Source organism: Myxocyprinus asiaticus, chromosome 2, assembly GCF_019703515.2.
Source record: "Myxocyprinus asiaticus isolate MX2 ecotype Aquarium Trade chromosome 2, UBuf_Myxa_2, whole genome shotgun sequence".
In the NCBI taxonomy this organism is placed as follows: domain Eukaryota; kingdom Metazoa; phylum Chordata; class Actinopteri; order Cypriniformes; family Catostomidae; genus Myxocyprinus; species Myxocyprinus asiaticus.
The window spans coordinates 38,696,224-38,723,917 of NC_059345.1; the positions used below are offsets into that span (position 1 = coordinate 38,696,224).

At 37.7% G+C, this 27,694-nt stretch overlaps 1 protein-coding gene across 1 annotated transcript in view; it reads right to left on the reverse strand.

Annotated features, from left to right (window-relative positions):
* Window positions 1-640: 640 nt before the first annotated feature.
* LOC127411671 (terminal nucleotidyltransferase 4B-like) overlaps window positions 641-27,694 on the reverse strand; it is a 43,785-nt gene continuing 16,731 nt past the window's right edge. Inside the window, exons 2-12 of the mRNA XM_051647388.1 lie at window positions 23,065-23,188; window positions 19,562-19,608; window positions 15,045-15,165; window positions 14,830-14,937; window positions 13,824-13,952; window positions 5,191-5,404; window positions 4,932-5,058; window positions 4,152-4,261; window positions 3,789-3,982; window positions 3,530-3,679; window positions 641-2,994 (exon numbers count right to left, since the gene is read on the reverse strand). Of these exons, the coding sequence (XP_051503348.1) occupies window positions 2,854-2,994; window positions 3,530-3,679; window positions 3,789-3,982; window positions 4,152-4,261; window positions 4,932-5,058; window positions 5,191-5,404; window positions 13,824-13,952; window positions 14,830-14,937; window positions 15,045-15,165; window positions 19,562-19,608; window positions 23,065-23,188 (1,465 nt within the window). The 3' untranslated portion in view covers window positions 641-2,853. The remainder of the gene's footprint in view (window positions 2,995-3,529; window positions 3,680-3,788; window positions 3,983-4,151; window positions 4,262-4,931; window positions 5,059-5,190; window positions 5,405-13,823; window positions 13,953-14,829; window positions 14,938-15,044; window positions 15,166-19,561; window positions 19,609-23,064; window positions 23,189-27,694) is intronic.

Here is a 27,694-nt window from a genome sequence, read left to right on the forward strand (position 1 = left end):
TGATTATATGAAACATGAGTTATTTGCTTGGCTACTTGCATTCAGCTAGATAAACTGGCAGCTATACACCTATACAAAGATACAAAATTTGCCTTCAAGACAGTATAAAAATCCATAGCAACCTATCAAAAAAATTTAAAAAAATAAATAAAATAAAATTACAATTAAAGTAAATATAACACATCAATGATTGATAGTTGTGCTGTAATTTTTATTGCATGGATTGAAAGTGGATACATGTGAAGTAAACTTGTCTGTATGTGGCACTGATGATTCTCAAATTGCTCGTCTCTGCATCTCTTGAACTCTAATCTAATGCCATCTATCTGGTTTAAGACATACTTATTACAGGTTTTTATACTTCATAATAGCATCATACACTGATCAGCCACAACATTAAAACCACCTGCCTAATATTGTGTTGGTCCCCCTCGTGCTGTTAAAACAGTGCCAACCCGCATCTCAGAATAACATTTTGTTATAACATTCTTCTCTACACAATTGTACAGAGCGGTTATCTGAGTTACCGTAGACTTTGTCAGTTTGTACCAGTCTGGCCATTCTTTGTTGACCTCTCTCATCAACAAGGCATTTCTGTCCACAGAACTGCCGCTCACTGGATATTTTTTGTTTTTGGCACCCTTCGGAGTAAATTCTAGAGACTGTTGTGTGTGAAAATCCCAGGAGATCAGCAGTTACAGAAATACTCAAACCAGCCCATTTGGCACCAATAATCATGCCATGAGATTATCTAATCAGCCAATCGTGTGGCAGCAGTGCAGTGCATAAAATCATGCAGATACAGGTCAGAAGCTTCAGTTAATATTCACATAAACCATCAGAATGGGGAAAGAAATTTGATCTCAGTGATTTCGACCGTGGTATGATTGTTGGTGCCAGACGGGCTGGTTTGAGTATTTCTGTAACTGCTGATCTCCTGGGATTTTCACGCACAACAGTCTCTAGAATTTACTCCGAATGGTGCCAAAAACAAAAAACATCCAGTGACCGGCAGTTCTGCAGATGGAAATGCCTTGTTGATGAGAGAGGTCAACAGAGAATGGCCAGACTGGTTTGAACTGACAAAGTCTACAGTAACTCAGATAACCGCTCTGTGCAATTGTGGTGAGAAAATATCATCTCAGAATGCTATCCTGAGATGCGGGTTGGCGCTGTTTTGGTGGCACGAGGGGGACCTACACAATATTAGGCAGGTGGTTTTAATGTTGTGGCTTATCGGTGTATAAACTCTATAATACAGGGGGAGTAACAAATATTACCTCAAAGATTATCTTCTCTACTATTAAAGAATTGAATAAAAGGAAAATAAAAGAACATAAGAAAAGTGTCAAAGGGGAATAAGTGTATGATTACACCAACACCTACTGTTTATCTGATGAACTGCCATAATAGAGAATAGGCATTTTTAGAAATACCTCAACTAGCTGTGGAATGAAAAAAAAAAAAAAATGAAATCAAACACACAAGAAAATGTACCCCATCTCTCTTTCAGTAGACTAGCCATAAATTAAAATGTTTAACCCACTTTTCTATATCACTGTTTAAATTAACTTTCAAATTTTAGAAATAACCTTGGTCACTCAACAGTTATCAAAAAAGGGTACCTGACAAAAAAAAAAAAAAAAAAAAAAAAAATTAAATATGACCATACATGACAAGCAACAATCATGTTATGCCCCCTAGCCTTAAGACAGGACATAAAACATATCCGGCCACTACTGTTTGCATATAGAAATCCACTGTCATTGTTTTTTTTTGTCACTGATAAAAATAAATACGTTAATAAACACAAACTATTTTGTGATGGGCAGATCATTCAGAGCAGCAGACTGAAAACCACAGCTGTAATCTTTTAAACATGGTAAGGTTAATAGTGTTCTTCAAAGTTCTACACTTTTTCCCCTCTCTTTGACAGACAGCAAAACTCATGCAAGCACAATCGCTCACACATATATTACTTGCACTCCAATACACACAACTGTGTGTTTACATGACACCTGCATGCGCAGTCTACTGCTAACAGTCTGCCTCTCTTTCAAACACCTCCACTGCCCATCCACAATATTACACAAAAACAATATAATAACAAAGGCTCATGGTAAGTGTTGGCAATTGAACCCAAACCTGTACATTACTCTGAGGAGATGCAGTGTTAATGTGTGTACATCTATAGCATGGCAAAAGTTGTACAATGCTATAAAAGTCTTATGAAACCTTTTTCATGTTTGATCATATTTTTTTTTTTTTTTTTTGCTTTAGTTTTTTTTCTTTTCTTGTACAAATATTTTTATAATCCATACATGTCAAAAAGAACCACTCTTCAAAAAAAAAAAAAAAAAAAAAAAAAAAACGCATAATTTCTGTGGTACTAATTACATTTTCATGTTTTTAGACATTTTAAAATCTTTGTACTTTTAATATAACTTTTTTTTATAATTCGAGTCATCTGTAATGTCAGTTTTCCTCAGTGAGGCAAAAGTTCAGGGCTTCAGGTATTACTCAAGTTAAATTCTCTCTCCTACATTCTCTAGTCCTCCACATCACCAGGGGGAGCCCTTCAGCACAGCAGTGCAGCCCCCCCCTCCCCCCCCCCCATGAGCAGTGAGCAGAAGCTGTGCAGAAGCCAGTGGAGTACAGGCCTAAACTCTGCCACATGTGGTCTACACCCCATTTGAATTCTTTTTTTGTTTTGTTTTGTTCTTTTCCTTTTCCAGCTACAAAGTCACACACTTCCCTTGAACAATGGGGACCGGAGAGATAAATGATGCCATCAGCACCCATCTGTGGTCAAAGATGGTAAGAGCAGGTGTGAGACTGCAAGAACAGCTTTCCCTATCTACATTGGTCCTCGTGCGCTACCTCACGCTGAGGTTTCCTCTTTGTATGGGCTTTGTGATGAGGCTTGCTGTTTTGCTGGATCTTGCTGGGGTTGTTCTGTGGTGCTTGAGTACTTTTCTTTGCACGCTGTCGACTCTAAATAAAATAGGAAAAAACAACATGAAATTCACCTTAAGATTTTTAATAGGATAGTTTACCCAAAAATGAAAATTCATCATTTCTTCACCCTCATGGCATCCCAAATGTGTGACATTCTTTCTTCTGCTGAACACAAAGATTTTTAGAAAAACATTTCAACTCTGTAGATCCATACATGCAAATGTTGGTCTGTTTTTTACCCACACCTATTATATTGCTTCTGAAGATATGGATTTAACCACTGGAGTCTTATGGATTACTTTTATGCAGACCTTGTGTTTTTTGGAGCTTCAAAGTTTTGGTCACCATTCACTTGCATTGTATGGACCTACAGAGCTGAAATATTCTTCTAAAAATGTTTGTGTTCTGCAGAAGAAAGTCATACACGTTTGAAATGGCATTAGGGTGAGTAAATGATGAGAATTTTCATTTTTTTGGTGAACTATCCCTTTAAGTCTACAAATAAATTTGTACCAAAAACATTACAACTCTCTCATAAATGGAATGATAGCAATTTCCAACATTTCCCTACCTTACTGCCCTTATTAGTCAGGATGGGCATTGTTGGTGAATGATTCTGTGATCTGTGATTGGACAGATTCCTCTCAGTATTCTCAATGTAAGAGCTGGAGCTCCGCCCACCCATCGCTTTCACCGTCTTATAGGGTGTTCCATCAGAGTCCTGCAGAAAGCAATTCATGACAAATGACATTAATTAGAGTCAGTCCAAAAAAAATTCTGGTTCAAATTGACACATTACGTGTCTGTATGAGTACAGATTGCACACTTACTGCATCACTTGAACTAGAAGCCATTGAGGATTGGGATGATGATGGTGATGAAGGTGAAGATGGGGGAGGAGAGGAGGAGTTAGATGACACTTTGCTCCGGGGAACTGGAGGAAGCATCACAACCTCTTCTGAAAGGTTATTATTACACTCATCAAGTTCCTTAGGCTCAAGTGATGTGAGTGTAACATCATTTCCTATGCAGGAAAAAATTTATATTCAGTTTTTCAGAGACCGATACACAAGAGATCTTTAAAAGAGAACTAGAAAGAACTGAGAATGTATCCCTGATCAACTTATTTAACCTCTAAGGGGAAGATTTCAAAATGTTTCAAATGAGCTCAGGTATCAAAGTTATTGTCGTACCATTACAGTAGAGGACAGGCTCACTATTGCTCTGCTGACCCCAGTGTTCACTGATCCAGTCACGGTACTCTGCTACTTCCTGAGTGACACGTATTATTCTACCAAGAATGCTGTGGAAGAAATAAAAACAAAATTGTACATTTTTTGACAAAAACAGTGGTGTTTGCACGTGCACAACTTGCCACCATAATACTGTTGTGTTGCGGTTGCTACAGGGTTTTGAGTGTTTTAACACATTGCTGAGTTGTTGGTAGAGTGCTCTGGGTGGTTGCTAGATGCTTGCTTACTGGCTCATGTCAAAGGAACCCATTCACAGGTCTCCATGATATTCTGATAGCTTAGAGAAATAATAGCAAACTCCTCCTAAACAAGCCACACAAGGTCATTCAATTCTATAGCACAAACACATAACTAGTGTGTTATGCAAAGATTAATTTGGATTAGTGATTTGTTCAATTATGAGTAAGATTCAATGTAATTTTATTTATATATTATAACTTTTTATTATATCAAAGTATGAGCAATTGTAACAGTGATGCTTAGAAAGCACCACTAGTTGGACATAAATCCTATCTTAAGTAGACCTTGATTTTAAATCTCAGATGCATTTAAGTTAAAAATTATAACATTTAATAACAATGACAACGGCAACATCTACAAAAGTGTTCAGATCAACTACAACTACTAAGAAATTGAAGTACACACACACACACACATGCATACACTTATACATACACTCTCACAACAAGTCTGTATCTTTTACATGTTTCTTTGTCTCACCTCTCTGACTTGTTGTTAGGATAGTACTTGGCGATAGGGGATACAGCATGACTTAAGACAACGTAAGCATAATCAAAAGCGTCTTTCACCTGCATCGCCCCATACGAACTTCGCCCGACATCATTACCTGTGGCACACAGACACACACAAACAGACAGTGTTGGTATCCATCCAGATCTGCAGATTGTCTCCACCATTTAACTGTTTTAAAAGTATTTGTGTGCATGCCTTCTAAACGTAAATGTGTTTGTGTATGTACCTGGCTGCAAAGGATCCTCAATGTAAAGCATAGAGGGTCTGTACCCATCCAGCATGCCTTTCTGCACTTCATCTTTGGCCACATATGAGCCACCGTCTTTGATCCTGATCCCCGTCTTCAGGTAGTTAAAATGCCGACCATACAGCTCAAAAAACTCAATCAGCAGCACACCCAGGTTTGAGTTTGGACTACACACATCCTCTCGGTAGTGCATCTAAATAATAGTAAATAAAGTAGTTACAAATGTAATGAAAATGTACTGGTGCCCAAGAGTCTATAAATAATAATCATGAAATAGTGGATTTGCTGAGGCACATATTAGCAATAACAGATGAAGCAACATTCAAAAGATCTGATGCTCACAAAGAAAAGCGTTACATCCTCCTTTTTCCACAGTGTTGAGTATGTATTTCTATTCATTCATATGTGAAATATGTATGTTAGGGTTGTGCCGATAGACGATGATCTCGGGGATAGGCGATGGTCAGAGTGATCACCAATAGCTGATGCCTTTGATGATGTCAAGACAATATTTGTCTCGTTTTCCTATTAATGTATTAAATTATTATTATTAGGCTATTATTATTATCAAATTAATAATACAAATAATTTGCCCGTAGGCACACAGACACGCGCTTGAAGAAACACACTTTATTATATTATTAAGAACAGATGACAAAAAAGCCGTCTATGCGCATGTATGACTCGCTGTTTGTACAGATGTGCGCAGTCTCGTGGAACACGCGCATGTAAAAGGTTCTCACTCTTTCTTTGTTTCTGTCTTCTGAATTTTTTTTTTGCAAGAACAGTATCATCTATGAGTGCTGCAAATGACCTCAGACATCTCATCTCAGGAGGTGCTTTACGTTCAGTTTGCTTCATTTCCACAAAGCAGTTCATTTAGACCACAACTCTGCATCCTATTCATCTGTGATTAAAACATAAAATAATACAAAAACATGTTCACCTGGAGTCACGTGATGCTATGCAAAGAGCGGACATGTAAACGGCGAGCTCTGCGCACTTTGCTAGTTTTTAATTAGTTTTATGTCATAAACCGGTGAGATTCGATACACCCTGCAACATATCTGTGCTTTGAAGTCAACATGGCAAATAATTCAAAATCCTCGGGCTCTGGAGATATTAAAAGACACTTACGTGCTCAAGCGGATACCTCAGACACGCCCGCAGACCAGGGACTCGGTTTGGACGGTGCAACAGGAGAAATTCAGAAGCAACTGGCGAGCATGTCTGTGATGCTGACGAAAGTTGTTGCTGACTTAGAGGATCTTGCTGTAATACGTTGATCGATTCCTGCAATGGAAACTAAATTCTCTGAGTTGGTTAAAAGAATCGGGGACGTCGAGAGATGGATCGATTATCTGGAGTCATCGGAGAAGGAATTAGCTGCTAACCCGCTAGCGACAAAGATAGACTTGGAACACGTTTGGGAAAAACTGGAGGATTTGGAGAATCGTAATCGGTGAAACAATGTCTGAATTGTTGGAATTCCTGAGCATGAAGAAGGCAGAGATATGGTGAAATTCCTAGATGAGCTCTTCCCGAGTCTGCTTGACATAACAGGCCATAAGCTGGAAATCGAGCAAGCTCACAGAGTCCCGGCCTGGAGATCGGCTGAGGGAGACACACCCCGATCAATTCTAGCCAAATTTCTGAGATCATCCGATAAAGATCTTGTTTTGCGTGAGGCGAGGTGCTTCTTGGAAGAATCACAGCATGTTCTTCCCAGATTTTGCAAATTCGACAAGAGAGAAACGTGATCGATTCAAGGAATGCAAGAAACTCTTACATCAATGGAAAATCGCTTTTGCTCTGATGTTTCCGGCCAAATTGAAAATAGATACTAAGGATGGCCGCAAAGTATTTACATGCCCACAGCAAGCATTGTCTTTCATAGAAACAATGGGGTGAGTAAACCATTTGGTGATTTTCATGTTGCCCCCAAGTGAGCTGGTCTCGCTGAACATACACTTGACTGTCTGAGGAAGCTGGGCGCCTTTTTTGTTTCTTTTTGTGTTGGTTCCACCTAGCGGCTGGAGTTTGTTTTGTGTAGTAACACTCCTTCAAGAAACATTTGCATCGACGAAGGTGCGCTTTTAAACTGAAGTTCCTGGCCAAATTGAGAATAGAAACTAAGTATGGCCACAAAATATTTACATGCCCACAACAAGCGATGTCTTTCATAAAATCAATGGACTGAGGAAGTCATGGTGTGTTTCTCATGTGCTTCCAAGTGGGCTTGTCTCGCTGAACATACACTTGACCGTCCGAGGAAGCTGGGCGCCTTTTCTGTTTCTCTTTGTGCTGGTTCCGCCTAGCGGCTGGAGTTTGTTTTGTGGAATAACACTCCTTCGGGAGAGATGTGGATGAATCTGCTTGTTCTTTGTGCTTTTGCCTCCTATTGGATGGAGTTTGTTTCGTGGAGTATTTTTTGCAGGACATTGGAATGATTAGGTCATCACCTGCACTTATGAAATAGCTGGCTCACTGAACATTCGTTTGAATGTCTGAGGAATCTTGTATCATCCAAGATGTATCCGAGTTTCTTTCTTCATCAAAACAGAATTTAAGACTTTCAGGATTTCATTTCAGGCCTCCTCTAAACAATGCAAGTGAATGTACTCCATTTTTTGACGGTCCAAAATGCATATTTAGGGTGCATCAAAATAATCCACATGACAAATAAAGTTCTCCTGAACCCAAATGATTGATTATTTTTAGAAACAAAACAATACTTATATACTTTTTAACTAAACATGTTCACTTCTGTACAAATATTAACTTTTCATCGATTGCTTTTACATGATCATGAGCGATTGAAGCTCTGGCTTATCGTGCTGAACCTGGATATCAGTACACCCCTACATTCTCTCAAATATTGGAGGGTGCGCAACTTTACAAAGCACAAGAATTCGTGGAGTTGGAAGAGAATATTAAAAATACCGAGACAGAACTAAAGTGACGAATGTCGTCTGATGGCCTCAGAGAATTGACCCGATTGAAATACAGATATAACACTATTTTGTCGTGGAAGGTGGAGTTTTGGTTATTTAGGGCAAGACAGTCATATTTTGAGTCTGGGGACAAAGCAGGGAAGCTTTTGGCTAGATATATAAAGCAGAGAGAGTATTTTTCTGCCATTCCCTCAGTGAAATTTGCTGGTGGTGAAATTTTTACCTCGGCCATTGATATTAATAATGCTTTTAAAGAATTCTATCTTGATCTTTATAGTTCCACGTCTTCGTCTACTGATAAAGAAATTAGAAACATTGTGGAACCGTTAGATCCCTCCCTGGTTTGGTATTAAACAGGAAGTTCTTGCCCCTATTTTGCAATTGCAAAGCATCTCTATCAAACTACTCTGAGAAGCTATACCCTGTTATTTCGCATTTGCACTCGGTATGGACAAAAGTGTCCAGAGTGTTTAACTCTGACATTTATTTAAATGTTGCCTCAAGCATATGGCAGAACCCAAAATTATGTATTAATAAGTCCCCTTTCTGCTGGTCAGAGTGGATTGTGAGGGAGGTTAATACACTCGGTGACCTGTATGAGAGTGGAGTGTTGAGATCTTTTGAGAATTTGGTCCAACATTTTGGGATCCCCAGACCTCAGTTTTATAGGTATTTACAACTGCACCACCTACTCTGTACTATTTTTGGGAGTAGCATACACCCCCCTAAAGTGGCAGATACTCTGGGAGTGGTGATTACTGCTTTTGGAAAAGGTCACGAGGCAGTGTATTACTCCCTGCTAATTCAGAGTCTGGGGGATGGAGCTTTAACTTCTATCAAGAGATTATGGGAGAAAGATTACAACTTGGTATTGGAGGAGGGAGTGTAGGCTTGGATTCTAAAAAACATCAAGTCTGCATCTAGAGATGCAAGGGTTTCCCTTATGCAATTCAAGATTTTACATAGATTTTATTGGACCCCCTCTAGATTGTATAAGCTTGGTCTTAAAGACACACCCACCTGCTGGTGATACAAGTCGGAGGATGGAAACATGGCCCATGTTTTTTGGTGGTGTACTGAGATCCAGAAATTCTAGTTGAAGGTTCAGAATTTTGTGTGTGATGTGGTGGGCACTCGGGTTTCGTTTTGCCCCAGACTTTGTGTTTTGGGCGATGGGGCGGTCATCGATGTGGGGAATAGTCACAGAGAATTGGGTTCTGACCTGTGTGATGATCGCCAGGCAGATTATTTTGAGGGGCTGGCGGTCAGCTGGTGCACCCCCATTTCTGGAGTGGTGCACGGAGATGGAGAGGGTGGCAGCTTTTGAAAAGGTGTCATTGGGAAGACGGGGTAACTTAGATTTTTTTGTCGGGAAATGGGGCAATTACTTGGGAGTTTTTGGAGGGCTCTCGGGGTGGGGCGTGGAGAGAGTAGTGTAGTTTTGGTTGAGTATGATTATTATACTCACAGTTGCCTTCACTTGAGGACATTTATAAAACAAAATGTTTATGTCGGGCCAGAAACATAATAAAGGACTCTTCTCACCCCGGCAACCACCTCTTCACTCTGCTGCCATCTGGAACGCGCTATCGGTCTCTTAAGACACGCACCTCCAGACTCATGAACAGTTTTTATCCGAGCACCATCAAAGAATTGAACTCTATAAGGAGACTACACACATTATTAGTTACAGGGTTGTGCAATAATACTACTGCTTTTTATTGATTGACTATTTATATTTTTGTATATTTTTATGCCCTTTTGTCTTTATCTGTTGTATGTATGTTTTCATGTATGTGTGCACCGAGGAGAAGCACTAAATTTCATTGTACAGTTGTGCAATGACAATAAAGGTATTCTAATTCTAATTATCTAATTCTAATATATATATATATATATATATATATATATATATATATATATATTTTTTTTTTTGTTTCTGTGTTTGTTTGCTTTTTTTCTGCATATCTACTCATGTGTGACTACAGGGATGTTTGTCTGGCGGCGGTGTTGGGGATTGAGAGGGGTGGTTGTGGGGTTTAAATGTTGTTTGTGTATATATATATATATATATATATATATATATATATATATATATATATGTATTTATGTATGTATAATTACAAAAACAAACAAAAAAACACCTTGAACCATGATTTATATTTCAGTGATTATTAACATCATTTTAATTATTATGTTTACATTTATAATTGTTTTTATGTCTTCATTTGTGTGAGTAATTTTCCACCTGCATGTTTAGATGGATACTTGCCTGATGGTAAATGGAAAGGTGGTTACTTATATACAGTTGTGCTCAAAAGTTTGCATACCCTTGGAGAATTGGTAATGTATGTACCATTTTTAAAGAAAACATGAGTGAGCAGGCAAAACACACTTCTTTTATTTCTTATGGGATTCATATTCAACTGTAGGTTATAACAGAATGGCACAATCATAAAACAAAACATGGCAACAAAGAAAAAAATGAAATGACCCCTATTCAAAAGTCTGCATACCCTTAGTTCTTAATACTGTGTATTGCCCCCTTTAGCATCAATGACAGTGTGCAGTCTTTTGTAATAGTTGTCTTAGGCCCCAAATTCTTGCAGGTGGTATAGCTGCCCATTCGTCTTGGAAAAATGCCTCCAGGTCATGCAAAGTCTTTGGTCTTCTTGCATGAACCACACGTTTGAGATCTCCCCAGAGTCGCTCGATGATATTAAGGTCAGGAGACTGTGATGGCCACTCCAGAACCTTCACCTTTTTCTGCTGTAACCACTGGAGGGTCAGCTTGACCTTGTGCTTATGGTCATTGTTGTGCTGGAAAGTCCAAGAGCGTCCCATGCGCAGCTTTCGTGCAGAAGAATGCAAATTGTCTGCCAGTATTTTCTGATAACATGCTGCATTCATCTTGCCATCAATTTTCACAAGATTCCTCGTGCCTTTAGAGCTCACACACCCCCAAAACATCAGTGAGCCACCACCATGCTTCACAGTGGGGATGGTATTCTTTTCACTATAGGCCTTGTTTACCCCTCTCCAAACATAGCGCTTATGGTTGTGACCATAAAGCTCTATTTTGGTCTCGTCACTCCAAATTACAGTGTGCCAGAAGCTGTGAGGCGTGTCAAGGTGTTGTTGAGCATATTGTAACCGGGCTTTTTTGTGGCATTGGCGCAGTAAAGGCTTCTTTCTGGCAACTCGACCATGCAGCACATTTTTGTTCAAGTTTCGTCGTATTGTGCTCCTTGAAACAACCACACCGTCTTTTTCCAGAGCAGCCTGTATTTCTCCTGAGGTTACCTGTGGGTTTTTCTTTGTATCCCGAACAATTCTTCTGGCAGTTGTGGCTGAAATCTTTCTTGGTCTACCTGACCTTGGCTTGATATCAAGAGATCCCTGAATTTTCCACTTCTTAATAAGTGATTGAACAGTACTGACTAGCATTTTCAAGGATTTGGATATCTTTTTATATCCTTATCCAACTTTATATAGTTCCATTACCTTGTTACACAGGTCTTTTGACAGTTCTTTTCTGCTCCCCATGGCTCAGTATCTAGCCTACTCAGTGCATTCACGTGAGAACTAACAAACACATTGACTATTTATACACAGACACTAACTGCAATTTAAAAAGCCACAGGTGTGGGAAATTAACCTTTAATTGCCATTTAAACCTGTGTGTGTCACCTTGTGTGTCTGTAACAAGGCCAAACATTCAAGGGTATGTAAACTTTTGATCAGGGCCATTTGGGTGATTTCTGTTATCATTATGATTTAAAAAGGAGCCAAACAACTATGTGATAATAAATGGCTTCATATGATCACTATCCTTAAATAAAAAACAGTTTTTTTAGCATGATCAGTCATATTTTCAAAATCAATGCCAAAATTTCACAATTTCTGCCAGAGTATGCAAACTTTTGAGCACAACTGTATATATTTTTTTTGATCACTTCGTTATTTTAATTGCTTTTTCGTTTCATTTGGAGTGCAATTTGAATTTAGAAATGTATTTGATTTAAGTTTTTCGTTTTTTAAATAAACTGATTTAATTTTCAATGCAACATCACTAAAGCAAGAATATTCACCGATCCCTCAGCCCGGGGTTGCCGATGTAATTGGATATTGCGATATATATATATATATATATATATATATATATATATATATATATATATATATATATATATATATATATATATATATATATATATATATATATCGTGAAGGAGGGAACAAAACAAGTTTATTCACACACATGATGTATTTTCCCAGACAACGAAATACGTGACTGGTAGAGAATGCATGGATGAAGTAGGTTAGTTTCTAAAGAGATGTTGTCCTTCACAACTATTGTAAAGCCATCTTTCAAAAAGTTGAACAACACACATTTTAATTGCACTTAATTTTTTTCCAGTTTCATTTGAATTTTTATTGAAAATAAATACAAAATAAAGTTCAAAGTTTGAAATCAAGGTGTCTTACTTTATTGTGTAGGCTTAATTTTTTATTATTTTTTTCCCTCCCCAATTTGGAAGCCCAATTTCCAATGTGCACTAAGTCCTCGTGGTGGCGTAGTGACTCGCCTCACTCCGGGTGGCAGAGGACGAATCTCAGTTGCCTCCACGTCTGAGAACGTCAATCCGCGCATCTTATCATGTGGCTTGTTGAGCGCGTTACCGCGGAGACATAGCGCATGTGGAGACCCCACGCTATTCTTCGCGGCATCCACGCACAACTCATCACGTGCCCCACCGAGAGCCCCATGTGACTCTACCCTCCCTAGCAACCGGGCCAATTTGGTTGCTTAGGAGACCTGGCTGGAGTCACTCAGCACACCCTGGATTCGAACTTGCGACTCCAGGGGTGGTAGTCAGTGTCAATGCTCGCTGAGCTACCCAGGCCCCCTATTGTGTAGGCTTAACCCTAACCCTGCTTAACGAAAATTACCCCATAGTACCACCTAGCGTCCAACCAGCGGTAATACCGTTGGTTTGAACGTGATCACCGCCCCCCGATAGGACGATCTGACTTTGGAGAAGATGTGTTTGCAGAGTGTACACTCACTGAGCACTTTATTAGGAACACATGTACACCTACATATTCATGCGATTATCTAATCAGCCAATCGTGTAGCATCAATGCAATGCATAAATCACGCAGATAAGGGTCAGGAGCTTCAGTTAATGTTCACATCAACCATCAGAATGGGAAACATTTTTTTATCTCAGTGATTTGGACTGTGGCATGATTGTTGGTGCCAGATGGGCTGGTTTGAGTATTTCTGTAACTGCTGATCTCCTGGGATTTTCACGCACAACAGTCCCTAGTTTTTACTCAGAATGGTGCCAAAAACAAAAAATATACAGTGAGCGGCATTTCTGCGGATGGAAACGCCTTGTTAAGACTGGTTCAAGCTGACAGTAACTCAGATAAGTGCTCTGTACAATTGTAGTGAGCAGAATAGCATCAATAGCAGGACAGCAAGTTGAACCTTGAGGCAGATGGGCTACAACAGCAACAAGAAAATGTCAGGCACTTTATTAGGACCATAGTGTTTTTATAAAGTGCTCAGTGAGTGTATGTTAGTATTTATTAAGATGCTTGTAAATGTATGTGTGTGTACATGTGAGTGAATGTGTAGAAGTGTGTTACCTGTAAGAAGCTGACAGCCATGAGGAATAAACTGTATGATCCGATTCCTCCGGTGAAAACTTCATTCAGCTCTCTCTGCAGTAAAAACTGTTTCAAAACCAGCACCAGGTATGGTAACACGGGGAATTGCTGAAACACACATACAAATTCAAACAAGTAAGAACATGAATCTGTGAGGAGGGTATGCCGTGGCCCCTGGTCAAGTTCTAATGTATTTGATTCACATGACTGTTTCTAAAACCTAAACAGCTTAATTCAAAATCAGCATTTCTGTTTCACTTTTATGGGGATTTTACTCTGGAAGTTTAGTCTGAAACGGAGCACAGTTTGCATGGAAAATGGGTAATATGAAAGAAGTTTTGTGGGCCGTGGTACCGAGTCAGAGACTACCTTGCAATGGAACTGTGGCACGGTTCGCATGATTGAAAAAGCAAGCTGTACTCGAGTTCACACTTGTTCAGGAAGTACAATAATTTGTGCATGCATGTTTGCCGAACGACATCATCAGCTGCACAAAAACACAGACACACGTGCAGCATGAGTGGCAGGGGAACATAAGCAGCGCTGCAAATACTGCCTGCAATCAGCTGTCTCCTCAAAAAACAAAAAATTTGCAAGCATTATATAAAGTCGCCTTCTCCTGGACATGCATATCTGCTGAATTATGGCATGCGATGCACAGAGGCGCAAGTGTCATTCACTCTGGTGTGCATAATGACACCAAATTATAAAAAATAAAAAATAAAAAATAAAAAAACACCAGCAGCCGGCGTTGTTTTCTCCATCATGTGCACATTTGTGATGATGCAAGTTGATGATGGAAAAGCACCGGGTTTCGACAGAATCTGAAAGTCTGAAACCAGACCAACTCTGCGGGGGTCGTTGGGTACAATCACACTCAGATTCGGACCGCAGCACACGTGCCCAGTATGAAAACCACCTTAATTAAGATTGAAAAACCTTTTAGTGTGTAACCCATTGATGTAATCACCCTGATTGCACTCACCTGTTTGAATTCTTTGATGAGGTTTGCAGCTTTCACACCACTTTGTACATTAAAGCTGATGTCCACTTTGACCTCTGTGTGCAAGTCTGTCAGTTTGATAATAGGGACCTTCACACACATACAGACAAGCATAGCATTAATAAGGACAAGCAGAAGTGTCTGACAATATAAAAAAGCCCTAAGCATGTCCACCCCCAACATATTAAAGACTGCACCGTTGCTTTGTCCAGGACTTTGACAGTGTTCTCATCTGCGACTTGTCTCTTGCGTAGTGCCTCTTCCAAAGTCCAGAGAGGCAAAGTCTCCCAGTTACCAAAAACCACCAAGTCTATATCACTGGAATAAAGAGGAAGAGAGACAGAGTTCAAAATTAAGCAAACACACAAATAATGGATTTAATTGACAAAATATAAATCCATACATTTTTAGTGAGCTCTCTCTGTGAGAGTTACTGCTTATGCAGTGAACTGTTACACAGCTGTGTAAATAACACAAATGAGTGTGTGTTGATGTTTTTGTGATTTACAAGTCTACAGTTTTTTTTTTTTTTATCAGTTAAAAACAAACCTAAGGGCACTTAAAGCTGAAGTGTGAAATATCCGTAACACTAGTGTTACCAAACCAAAAAATAATCACTGTTTTCAATCAAATTTCCAGAAAACTTCCCAGTCTTCAATCAGTTGTATGAACAAATGGGTGAAATAAACCAACAAATGGCTTATGTACAGTTGAAACTGCACAATAAGCTGGAATACAAGAAAGAATTGTAACATTAAAAAAAAAACCACACACATCTTTGGGTATGTTACAACAGAGTACTATGCTCAGCTGATTCAGTGACTAGCACAAGTGTGTATAGACAAAGATTTATTTCACTAAGCCATGATTCAGTAATCCAGGTGGTGTATAAATGCAGCATGTCTGGCACAAGTGACGTGTGAAATGCTCTTATAAAAAAAAATGCACACACTGGATCACAGGATAAGCAGAGCTAAAATTACAAGTCTTAATGCTCGAAACACAGACACACTCATACATGCAGACAGAGGAACAAAAGTACTCTTACTAACACAACTACAACTACTTTTAAGACTCTTCAAGATATCATGAAGATGTTGCTGTGCACAGAGTTTTAAAAATGCAGTGAGAGCTGCACAGAGGTGGGTAGCTACAATTACTTGAGTAACTTTTTGAAAAAAGTTTTACTTTTACAGTAGGTTTAAAAGTGGGTACTACTCAATTTCTATTGGAATTTACAATGGGCAGCATACCTGTCGTTACATTACTGGGTTTCATTTTAATTAATGTGTAATTTATTGAGAGATTATTGAATGGGACTTTTACGAGAGCAGAAATTCACACGGCTTTGCGCTGTCACAGACTGTCACTCAAGTTGTCACTGCTGCAGCATCAAACTCTTCAAAGTGAAACACTTTCTTCACTCAACACAGTGAATAAAAAAGAATAGTTTCATCATGCAGTGCCTTCATTTAACACCAAGACAAGCTGATATTTCAAAATTAAAATCTCAGCTTCAACTTAAAGGTATAGTTCACCCAAAAATGAAAATTTGCTGATAACTGACTCACCCTCAGGCCATCCAAGATGTATCTGAGTTTCTTTCTTCATCAAAACAGAATTTAAGACTTTTAGGATTTTATTTCAGGCCTCCATCTCTAAACAATGCAAGTGAATGTCCTCCATTTTTTGATGGTCCAAAATATATATTTAGGGTGCATCAAAATAATCCTCATGACTCCAGTCGACAAATAAGGTTCTTCTGAACCCAAACGATCGATTATTTTTAGAAACAAAACAATACTTATATACTTTTTAACTACAAATGTTCACTTCCGTACATCTCTGTGACTTGCACTCATGAGAGGGATGACGTAAGCTCGTTGGCAAGGTCACGAGGAGGAGTCAGGAAGCCCGTCATTGTTTACAAGAGAACCTTCTGCCGTTCACAAACCAAAACACTCCAAAACAATATACATATATAAGATTTCCAAATAATAATAAAAACAATGTAATCAATGACGCGCTTCCTGTCTCCTCCTTCACGTGACGCGTGACCATGGAGGACATTCACTTGCATTGTTTAGAGGAGGCCTGAAATGAAATCCTAAAAGTCTTAAATTCTGTATTGATGAAGAAAGAAATTCAATTATCAGTCAATTATCAGCAAATTTTCATTTTTGGGTGAACTATTCCTTTAAGGCAGCATGCTGAGGTAAGTTTTGGCTCTAATGATAACACGGGCTTTTCTGTGTAATGTGATGGTCATTTTCAGGGTGATTATGTAAGTGGTCTCTTATGACATCAGTTTTTAAGTGTACATTTTTAAATCAGTGCGCTTTGTCCTGCATCCCGCATGTCATGAGCAGTATTTACGCATTTACTGGAAACTACTGCAGCTACTCCGGGCGGATTAACTGTATAAATCCATGTTAACATCGCAAGGGGCGCGAGGTACGCGCGTGAGAGATGTGTGGGTGCGAGGCAATCATAAGGTGAAGAGAGTAGCTGTGTCCGAAATCATTCACTCATTCACTATTTCCTATATAGTGAATGGCAGTGAGTGCACTATATCTCAGCAGTGAGTGAATGAAATGAGTGAGTGAATTCGGACGCTGATGTATACACCGAGTGTGGGAGATCTGGGGCTGTCACATATGAACTTCTAAAATACTTGGGCCTTACTTGTTTTTCTTATTACATAATATATTAATACAATAAATCTCTATTCTGTTTGTCATCTTTAATATATACTGTGTGTTAATATAAAGAGTAAACACATTTGATCAAATAAAGAGTACATTTTAAAATGTATCTGTATGTTTTGTCTCTCTATATGTTATTATGTTATTTTAATAAAGTAATGATTTGTCAAAAAGTATTTTTAATACATTCAGCATGAAATAAAACATTGCAGGAGTGAAGGAAGCACTAAACTCCCAGCTCGTACGTCTTCCCCGTGGTGGATTGTGGGCAATTAACCGTCGTCGAGTGCACATCAAATGTACACTCGAAATCAGAGTGCATTGTGTGTAAGAATGAGTGAAAAAAAAAGTAGGGAACGAGTGGCTCACTCAGAATTCAGTCCTACACTCCTACAAAATGGCGGACACGTGAAATAGTGCACTACTGTATATAGTGGATAGGGGGCGGTTTCAGACACAGCGAGTGTTCCACGACCGGGGTTGGTGCCCTACACACTAGGCTGCATACTATGCATTTAGAGAGCGGCGGTACTGCTGTACAGAACTAATGATCTAAATTCTTTCGACACTGAAAACTGTAACTACACTGAAATAAGAATCCACGCAGGACTTTAAAAGCTATGAAATAGCGAAAGTAGGCATTAATAAAGCATGATCTTGCTTTGGTTTATATTTCAGCATTATACATAATGTCCTTGTGGGACATTTTCATGTTTTCACCGTAATAATTACTAGAAATGTTTCCAAACCTCTCTTATTAACAAATTTATCCAGATCTGACAAGAGCCCTTAAAGGGATAGTTCACCCAAAAATGAAAATTCTCATTATTTACTCACCCTCATGCCATCCCAGATGTGTATAACATTTTCATCTGCTGAACTCAAATGAAGATTTATAGAAGAACTTCTCAGTTCTGTAGGTCCATACAATGCAAGTGAATGGGTGGCAACATTTTAAAGCTAAACAAAATCACATAAGTCAGCATAAAAGTAATCCATAAGACTCCAGTGGTTAAATCAGTATCTTCAGAAGTGATGTGATAGATGTGGATGAGAAACAGAGAAACAGATCACCTTCACATTTCTTCTTGTGTTTTTGGTGATTCACATACTTCTCTGCATATCGCCCCCTGCTGGGCAGGGAGAAGAATGTCTAGCAAAAAATGACAAATATTGATCTGTTTCTCACCCACACCTATCACATCGCTTCTGAAGTTTATGGATTTAATTACTGGAGTCTTATGGATTACTTTTATGCTGCCTTTATGTGCTTTTTGGAGTATCACAATTTTGGCCTACAGAGCTAAAATATTCTTCTAAAAATCTTAATTTGTGTTCTGCAGAAGAAAGGAAGTCATTCATATCTGGGATGGCATGAGAATTTTCATTTTTGGGTGAACTATCCCTTTAAAGTGATAGCTCAGCCATAATTTAATATTCTGTCATCATTTCCCTACCCTCATGTTGTTCCAAACCCGTGTGACCCTTTGTATTATGTGGAACACAAAATATGTTGGACAGAATGTTAGGGACTGACAGTCTCAGTCACCATTCACTTTCAAAATACTGAGGAAAAACACATTCACTGAAAGTAAATAGTGCCTCAGGCAAACATTCCGTCTAATATATCCTTATTGTGTTGCATGGAAGAAAGAAAGTCATATGGGTTTGGAACAACATGATGGTGAATGATGACAGAAGTCCCATTAATAATAATAATAATAATAATTCTGTAGTACATGTTCAATGTGTATTATGTAATGGAATATAGGGGAGTTAACGTCTATTATGTCATTTGTGAAAGTAACGAGTTACTCACTACTTGAGTACTCTTTTAATTGGATACTTTCTTACTCAAGTAATTATTTATGTTAGTACTTTTACTTCTACTTGAGTAATTATTTTTTAAAGTAATTGTACTTTTACTCGAGAACAGTTTTTGGCTACTCTACCCACCTATGGAGCTGCATGAAAAATTGAGATAGCTGAAAAATTCATCAAATCATTACCTTGTAGGTAAATACAAGCCTGTGCTGAAGCTGCCAAACACTTGAACCTGTCAACAGAAAGAAGAGGTTAGAAGCAAACTTCCCCAACAGCAATCCACCTGTGAACCTATCCTGTTCAGATTTAATAGAGCTATAAAATGCAAAGTAGACATAAGTGTCTGACAACTGTCATGAATATGAAACCTAAATGATCCGCTTTAACTACACAAGAATGTGCAAAATGATTGACAGGCGGAATGCACATTAAAGTCTTCTGATTGTCTGAGCAAAGAATGTGTCTGAACCTAACCCATGGTGTTTGCTATTTACACAGTCTAGGCTTGTCACAGAGACTGTGATATATCTCAGGACACTTATTTCAGTGATATCTTTCAGGGAGAAAAAACATTTTCTGCATACAGTTCCCTACAGAAATAATTTAAACTCGCCCCACAATTTGTAAAAACAAACCAAAATACGTGTTGAGAATTACACTTCCGTTACAGAAACAATGGAAGTCTGGGACAATGTACCCCACACTGCCCCATAGACTTGTTCTTAATTGGGGATGCACCCAAACGGCCTAAAATGGCATAAATTGCTGTTTTTGGTTTTTGGCCGAAAGAGGGAGAAAAAAAGGCAGAAAATTTAGGTCGAAAATTTTAACAGAAACTATTACTTTAAAATCTGATAACAGAAAAACTCACATGTAGAAAAAGCACTGCTTTTGTTGAACATTAAAGTACACATCCCCAGAAGTGAAGTGATCACTCTCTTGGTCATTAGCGCATTAAGGAAGAGCGTTTTCCAGTGCTCAGGTATTGTGTGTCATTGTGTGTCATGGTCGTTACTGTCATGCTCTAATATGACTTTAAAACATAAATGCACCATTAAAGTAATCCATATGACTCGTGCATTATATTCAAAGACTCTTGAAGCCATAAAATAGTTTAGTGAATCGCAAAGGATGCATTTAATAAGTAAATGTATCGTCTGCATACACACGCATCCTTCAGTGAATTAGTGCTTCTTTGTTGTTGACACTCATAGCACGCACACGGCTCATGAAGTACTACTGTTTTTAGCACAGCTCAAGGTTCTTCCTGGAATGTTCTGCCAAAATAAAAGCCAGAGGGATTTAAAGGTGAGAAATTAGGACCAAAATTGTATTATTGTATAATATAAATGAATGATCATTATTATTAAATTACAATAATATTTAAACAACTAAACACAACTAAAGTGAACACAAAAGAGATCCAATAAAGAGTTAATTCTGCATTCCAGGTCCACATACAATGAGGGGGAAAAAAGTGCCAATAGAACTGGCTTCGTTCACTGAAGATTGTCACTGGAATTACTGTTAATTTTGCTGCTGCATTATCCAGTATAGTTAAAAAATGTTTTCTTAATAGTCTATACATTTTTATGTAATTCTTCTCCGTCTACTCTAATGAAATGTGAAGTTACAGAATGTTTTTTTTTTCAGTGTACCCCTAATAATAACATTTAGAATTTGTTAAATTATACCTAACCATTAAAGTAATAATTTCTGGTGTCCAGAATTTTTGGTTTTGGACAAGGTTTTTTTTTATTTTATTTTTTTTTTATTGTGGGGCGATTATTTTCAGTAGTAATCAACAGCATGTCACAGATGCTGTCCATAAAGCTCAAGTTGTATTTAACCCTGAATATTCATTAAAGTATACAGTGATTGGCAGTAGTATGTTCAATTAAACTGACTGAATGAATAATTGTGTTAATGTTCAATGCATCAGAATAAATTATGCATATAATTTAAGACTAAACATGAAATATGTAGATGACAAAATACAAATTTGAAACAAGCACCCATATTCATTCACACAGTGTTTCACAGGGGCTTAATGACATGTGCGTGGTTCAAAAATAGCACCACTGAATACCTTTTCTTACACAGACACACTATTCATATGAAGTACCTGAGTTACACTAAGAGGGTGACTGAGACCCACTGATCTTTAATAATTAAAATTTAGCCATTAGCCGCTGTTACTGTATGCTAGTTTCAGCTGAGGAAAAATTCTCTTTTTAACAAACCTGACATAAATAAATATTACAAAATTAGACAAGCAACCATATTCAGACAAAGGCAGAGACACAATAGGGCAAGCTAACTCTATTCCATCAATCATTAAGAGCAGGTAGACACAAACACAACACTGCAATATCTAAATATAAACATGCCTCTAGTAATCAGGCATAATAAATAAGTGAAAACGAAACCATGTGTCCATTATACCATACATGCACAAGATATCTTATGTTATTAAAACAGCTCTCAAAATACATTACCCTGCACTCTGAGCTAAATATAAAGACACATATGACCAGAAATGAAACAAGACATTTTTCACAACACATTGGATTCTTTCTGCACAAACAAACAACTTTTTTATATAGATATATTTATTTTTTAAGCCCATTATCCAGATTTTTTGGCAACAGAAGGCCCTGGCTCCCCTGTGGACCGGTAAAGGGTAACTTTTTACTTGTGCCATTCTGTCAGCATTTTGAGCAGTAAAGTTTCCAGTTTTTCTATTAAATTAATTCAACTGTTTGAACATCCACTATGTTTATTTTTCTGCTAGAATACATCCATAATTCTTGGAAATAAATGACATATTTACACATTTAATCACACATTTGCTGTAATTACATCACAAACCATACACCACTGTTCAAACAAAAATCAACAAATCATACATAAAATCAATTTTATTACAAATAATAATCTCAAATGAACATTATATAATGAAACACAAATGATCTTTTTAAATGAACCTTGTGAAAAAAATGTACATTTCTAACTTATTCAGCATGGTGGAAAGCCACCATATGCACATCTGAGCAGCCTCTTCTTCCTCTGAACTTTGACCTTGGAATTTCTTTCCACAACATTTTGTGTTTTCAATACACAAGTTTATAATATTGAAAACATCAACGACATGAAATCAAGGGACAAACATTTTTGTTTTTAAATATTTAAATTAATAATTACTACTCTTTTATTTTTTTTTATTTTTTTGCACATTTGTTTGACCTTGCACAAATGTTTGACATTAGAAAACAAAATGAGTCAAAAATAAACAAATAACTGTAAATGTCATATAAGTAGTGTACCAGATGAGGGGGACAAGGTTTTTTTTCCAATTGGCAAATTTAAATATACTGTATAAAAAAAATGTATAAAACTATATAGAGTCAAACCATTTCATTGTATTTCATAAAAGGTTAGGTTGTAGAATTATGCCTTTTAAATGGGGTTTCTTGACTATTTGAAATTTTTTTCATGACTGAAAACTCAAGGGACATGTCGGTCACCATATTTTGATAATGACCCAAAATTGCAAGTTCAGAAACTGTTAACGGAATCAAAAGTCAAGAAAATCATACTGTTTTAGTATTTTTAGAAAAACAAAATCCGTTTCCCAATCATACAGACAATCAGGTTAACTAAAACTATGAGTATGAGTAATACTAACCTCAGCATTGGGCCACAGGTCCTTGATGACTCTCTGGATCCTGGCCACCACCTCCAGCCTCATGCGCTCCTCCTCTGGACGAGGAGAAATATACTCATAAAAGTCCTTTATCTCCTCATGCAGCCTGGAAAGAGAGGGAGAACTTAACTGAACATGACAGAACCTGTAATTGCTAAAGGAATGATTACTTCATTACAACAATGCTCATTATTTTGCAACACAAATATTTTCTTTGGTGACCTGAGCTGAAGTGAGTGTAAACACTTAGAGTAGGGAAACTAGTCTACATGTTGCCATAGCCACAAGTTTCCACACGAGGCACCTGTGCTGCCATATTATATCAGTTTATGTGATTCAGGGTTACACTTCAGTAAGCATTTGAAGACTAGTTACTACAGCAGCAACAGGGCTTCAGAGTTAGTTAGAGAGAAAGAGTAGCTAGGTGATGGCTCATTACTGCAAATCTCTAATAATCTGAACACAGGCAAAAATGCAGCATTCAATTCAACCCAATGCAGGAATCCAAGTGCATTCCAACTTGAATGCTACATTCAACCAATGGCTGCTGCATTTAACATTTTATGGGATACATTTACAGAAATACGACACATGCTCGCTGCTTATTAGACAAGCAGAATTAATTCACTTCAGCATGCAAAATCAGTATTAGGGCTGGGTGATATGTCTTAAAAAAAAATCTCAATATTTTTCAGCCTATTGACGATATTCGATATATATCTTGATAATTATGTGTTTGCTCTAAAATGGCTCAAAAGTTGTTTTTTAATCAGATGAACCATCATTTCATCCAAACAGCCACTGTTGCCAAGTAGATTCAATATTTTAAAGACATTACATCTAAATCTATTTAAAAATAATTCATTTTTCATTAAATAAACACAAGGGAGAAGGAAATTCAATCATTTTAAAAAGATATGAACTTTATATTTATATTTCATTTAAAATGATACATAGTAGCTTAATACAAGTCATTATTTAAAATATTATTTAAAATATCCTTCAAATGTTTTTACTAATACTGTATATTTTTGTGAATGAACAAGGAGTGCAAAGCTACTTCACTGACTTATTATTGAAACCCCAGTTGAACATTGCATAATACTAAATTATTACTGTGGGACACCTCAGGTTTTATTATTATAATATAATGCTGAATTATCATTATTATTCTGATTATTAGATTTGCGTTATACAAAAGTAATGTCCTGTTTACTTCACCTCCAACTGGGGCTTTTATTTTGACACCAAAAGTGCTGTCGTATTCACTTCAACTTCACAAGGAGCTTTTATTGGCCGTTTTTCAAACGGCATTTATGCGCCCTTGAAGGGCACTTCAGGAAGGGGACGCAACTCGAAAGGTTATTCCAAACAAGAGTAAGAGAGTTAATTATTTCACAAAGGGCCCTTTCACAAGATTTTTAGTGAAGGCTACATTCAAACTGTGATGCCATGCTCCCTTTAGAGTGCCCACATCAAGAGCTCTGTCTTTCGTAGTGAGTAGGGCATAGGGATGATCACTTTCGACTGGAATTCTCCCACTGTGACACAGAAAAGGCAATGTGTATTTGACAGTTTACAATGTTCCGCATTTCCTGAAACGCTGTAATCGGCTCCTTTTCTGTTATACGATACTGCGTTTGTAGATTTGTATAATATCTTGTTGCGGTTACAAATTTTTGGAATTGCGCAAATGAATCACAGCCTTTTGTGGAATGATAATCACAAATGACCAACACACCATTTTGATGTTATTTTGATTAATCGTGCAGCCCTGAAGGATCGTAAAATTAGTCTACTGATGCGCTCTATGAAACTTAATGGCCAAATTAAAGCACATTAAAATCATCGCAATATTCAGAATATTGCTCAATTTTACATCGTCAGCAAAATTATCTCGATTATATCGTTAATATTCGATATACTGCCCAGCCCTAATCAGTATGTTCAGTAGGTTACTCTGCTGGTGCTTTTTAAATACTCCAGCAACTGCTATCACCTCTCTCTCTCTCTCTCACTCTCTCTCCCTGTTTTACCACTTCTAGTGCCCAATCTCATTAGTCACCTGGTGCCAGGTGCCAATCGACACGTCTGCCAAACTGGCCTTCATTTTGCTCATGCTCACACAGCTGCTGAAGGTGGCTTCACTGCATTATTCCGTGCATGTGCCAAGTGTGCCTACGTAGAACTTAGGTAATGTTTTGAATAAAAAAAGCATGACTGTGTGATGTGGAAATCACACAGAGTACAGTGAGCAGGAAAGAGCAAAACGAGAGAGGAGAGAGAGAGAATGCAGCACAGAGATGGAAAGTCTTTCTTCCTACACATGCATACATTACGTGAAGTTACACAACATGTGGTATCTGTTTACATTCTGCTCTACGTATGACTGCTTTTAAGAACCAAAGTTCTTTCTCATGAGTTTGAACACAGAATCTGTGTGGACACTGCAATTACACCTACACTAAATGAATGTTCTGGTTCGGTTATTGCTATATTTGCTAACTTCTAGAGCGGCCCAACATAAAGTATACTGTTCTTTCTCAATCCTGTCCCTCCTCCACATTTGACTACGAGTGAGTGTTGGCAGGCTGTATTTTGTATTTTGTGCAGAGTAATGTTCAAATGACCTTTTCCTCACAGAATCTCTTAAACTCACACTATTAAAAAGCAGAACAGTGACTAAAGACCTTCCCACCAATCATCCACCCAGATATTTAAAAAATTGTGGACAGGTGAGGAACAATCGCCTGTAAATGCCCTGAAGAACTTTTTGCAACCTGAGAATTCTAAGCATCTTATTACATAAGAATGAGTCTCACTCTTTAAAATAAATGAGGAATTATTCAAAGAATGTGTCCCAATGTCCCATGTGTCCAATATAACAACTTTTATTAGTGCTAATGGAAAAAATGTTACATTAAGGTAAAGTTGACCTAAACTTACGTTCATTCACTTGAGTAAGTGATATATGATGCCAACTGTGGAATTGTGCTGTGTGCTTATCTGAGAGGAACTGTGAATGGAAAGACACTCTTTCTTTGTCAAGTAAAGTCTTAGTACCTCTGGTCACCCAAATTGCACAAACAAATAAATCATGCAAAGCTTTGAGCATACAAACAATACAAGGATACACGCACACGCACTCTAGGGGCTCTGGGGTCTGATCAGTGTCTAAGCGTATTTTTCTGACTGTGCTGATGAAACAACACTGCATGAGGAAGTCGTGCCCTGGGCATGATCTCACATACTCAAACACACTTCGCAGAGGCAGTCCCGACAGCATTCATCAGAGCCGGCCACCACTGCAACATCAAAACCATTCACGACGCCACAGAAACAGGCGTGTGGGTCTGTTTTTTTGTTTGTTTGTTTGTTTGTCAGAGGCTGGGGCAGGGCCTGAAATTCTTTTCGAATGTCAAAAAATCTTGTAGTACTAAGTAATTAAAAAGTCATTATTAAGTAATTGTAATAATTACATTTTACAAAAATGTACTTTCTCAATTCTTAACTCTAGTTTTATTCAGATAAATGTTTTTTTTTTTTATTATTATTATTATTTTTTTTTTAAGTATATAGCCTAATTAAAGCCCTTCTCTTCAGTCACTTGTTTCTTAGCAAGGCATGATGCAATCATGTGCAAATAACAAATACTTTAACAAAGCTAAAGGTCAGTTAACCCAAAGATTACATTTCTGTCATCATAACTAACCCTCAAGCCTGTATTATTTGTTTTCTTCTGTGGAACAAAACAGGAAATGTTAGGCAGAATGTTAACTCTCCAAATCACAATTCACTTTCACTGAATGCTTTTTTCCATTCAATGTAAGTGAATGGTGACTGAGACTAACAGTCTCCCTAACATTTCCTTTTGATTTACACTAAAGAAAGGTTTGCAACAACATGAAGGTGAGTAATGATAATTTAAAATTTTGGGTGAACTACCCCTTTAAGATTGCAAGTCAATACTCAACAATTACATAAAAAATATTTGTTTAATGTTATGCAATGAAAATGTTAGATTAAATCCTGAGAGAGAACCTTGCCGCTAAATCAGTTATAATGTATATTGAAAACCATTTCCATTTATGACTTGTAACTAGTAGCACCTGATTACTAGGGGTGTGTTGATACAATCAAAAATCGATATACAGTACCGTGCAAAAGTCTTAGGCACATAAGATGTTTCACAAAAGCATTTGTCTTAAGATGGTTATTTATATCTTCAGCTTTAGTGTGACAATAGTAAATATAAATGTTAAGACTCCCAAACATTACTTTTGCAAATAGAAAAGATCAGAATAGAAGAACAGGGAGCCCTGCAACAGATGTCACTGCCCCCACAAAGCCCCCCACTGAACATCGTGTCAGTCTGAGATTACATAAAGAGACAGAAGCAATTGAGACAGCCTAAATAGGTAGAAGAACTGTGGTGAATTCTCCAAGAAACTTGGAACATCCTATCTGCCAACAACCAAGAAAAACTATGTCCAGGTGTACCTAGGAGAATTGGTAAAGTCAAAGGTGGTCACACCGAATATAGATTTAGCTTTTTTATGTTTACTGGACTTGTATGACATTAAGTGATAAATGAAAACTATTTATGTCATTA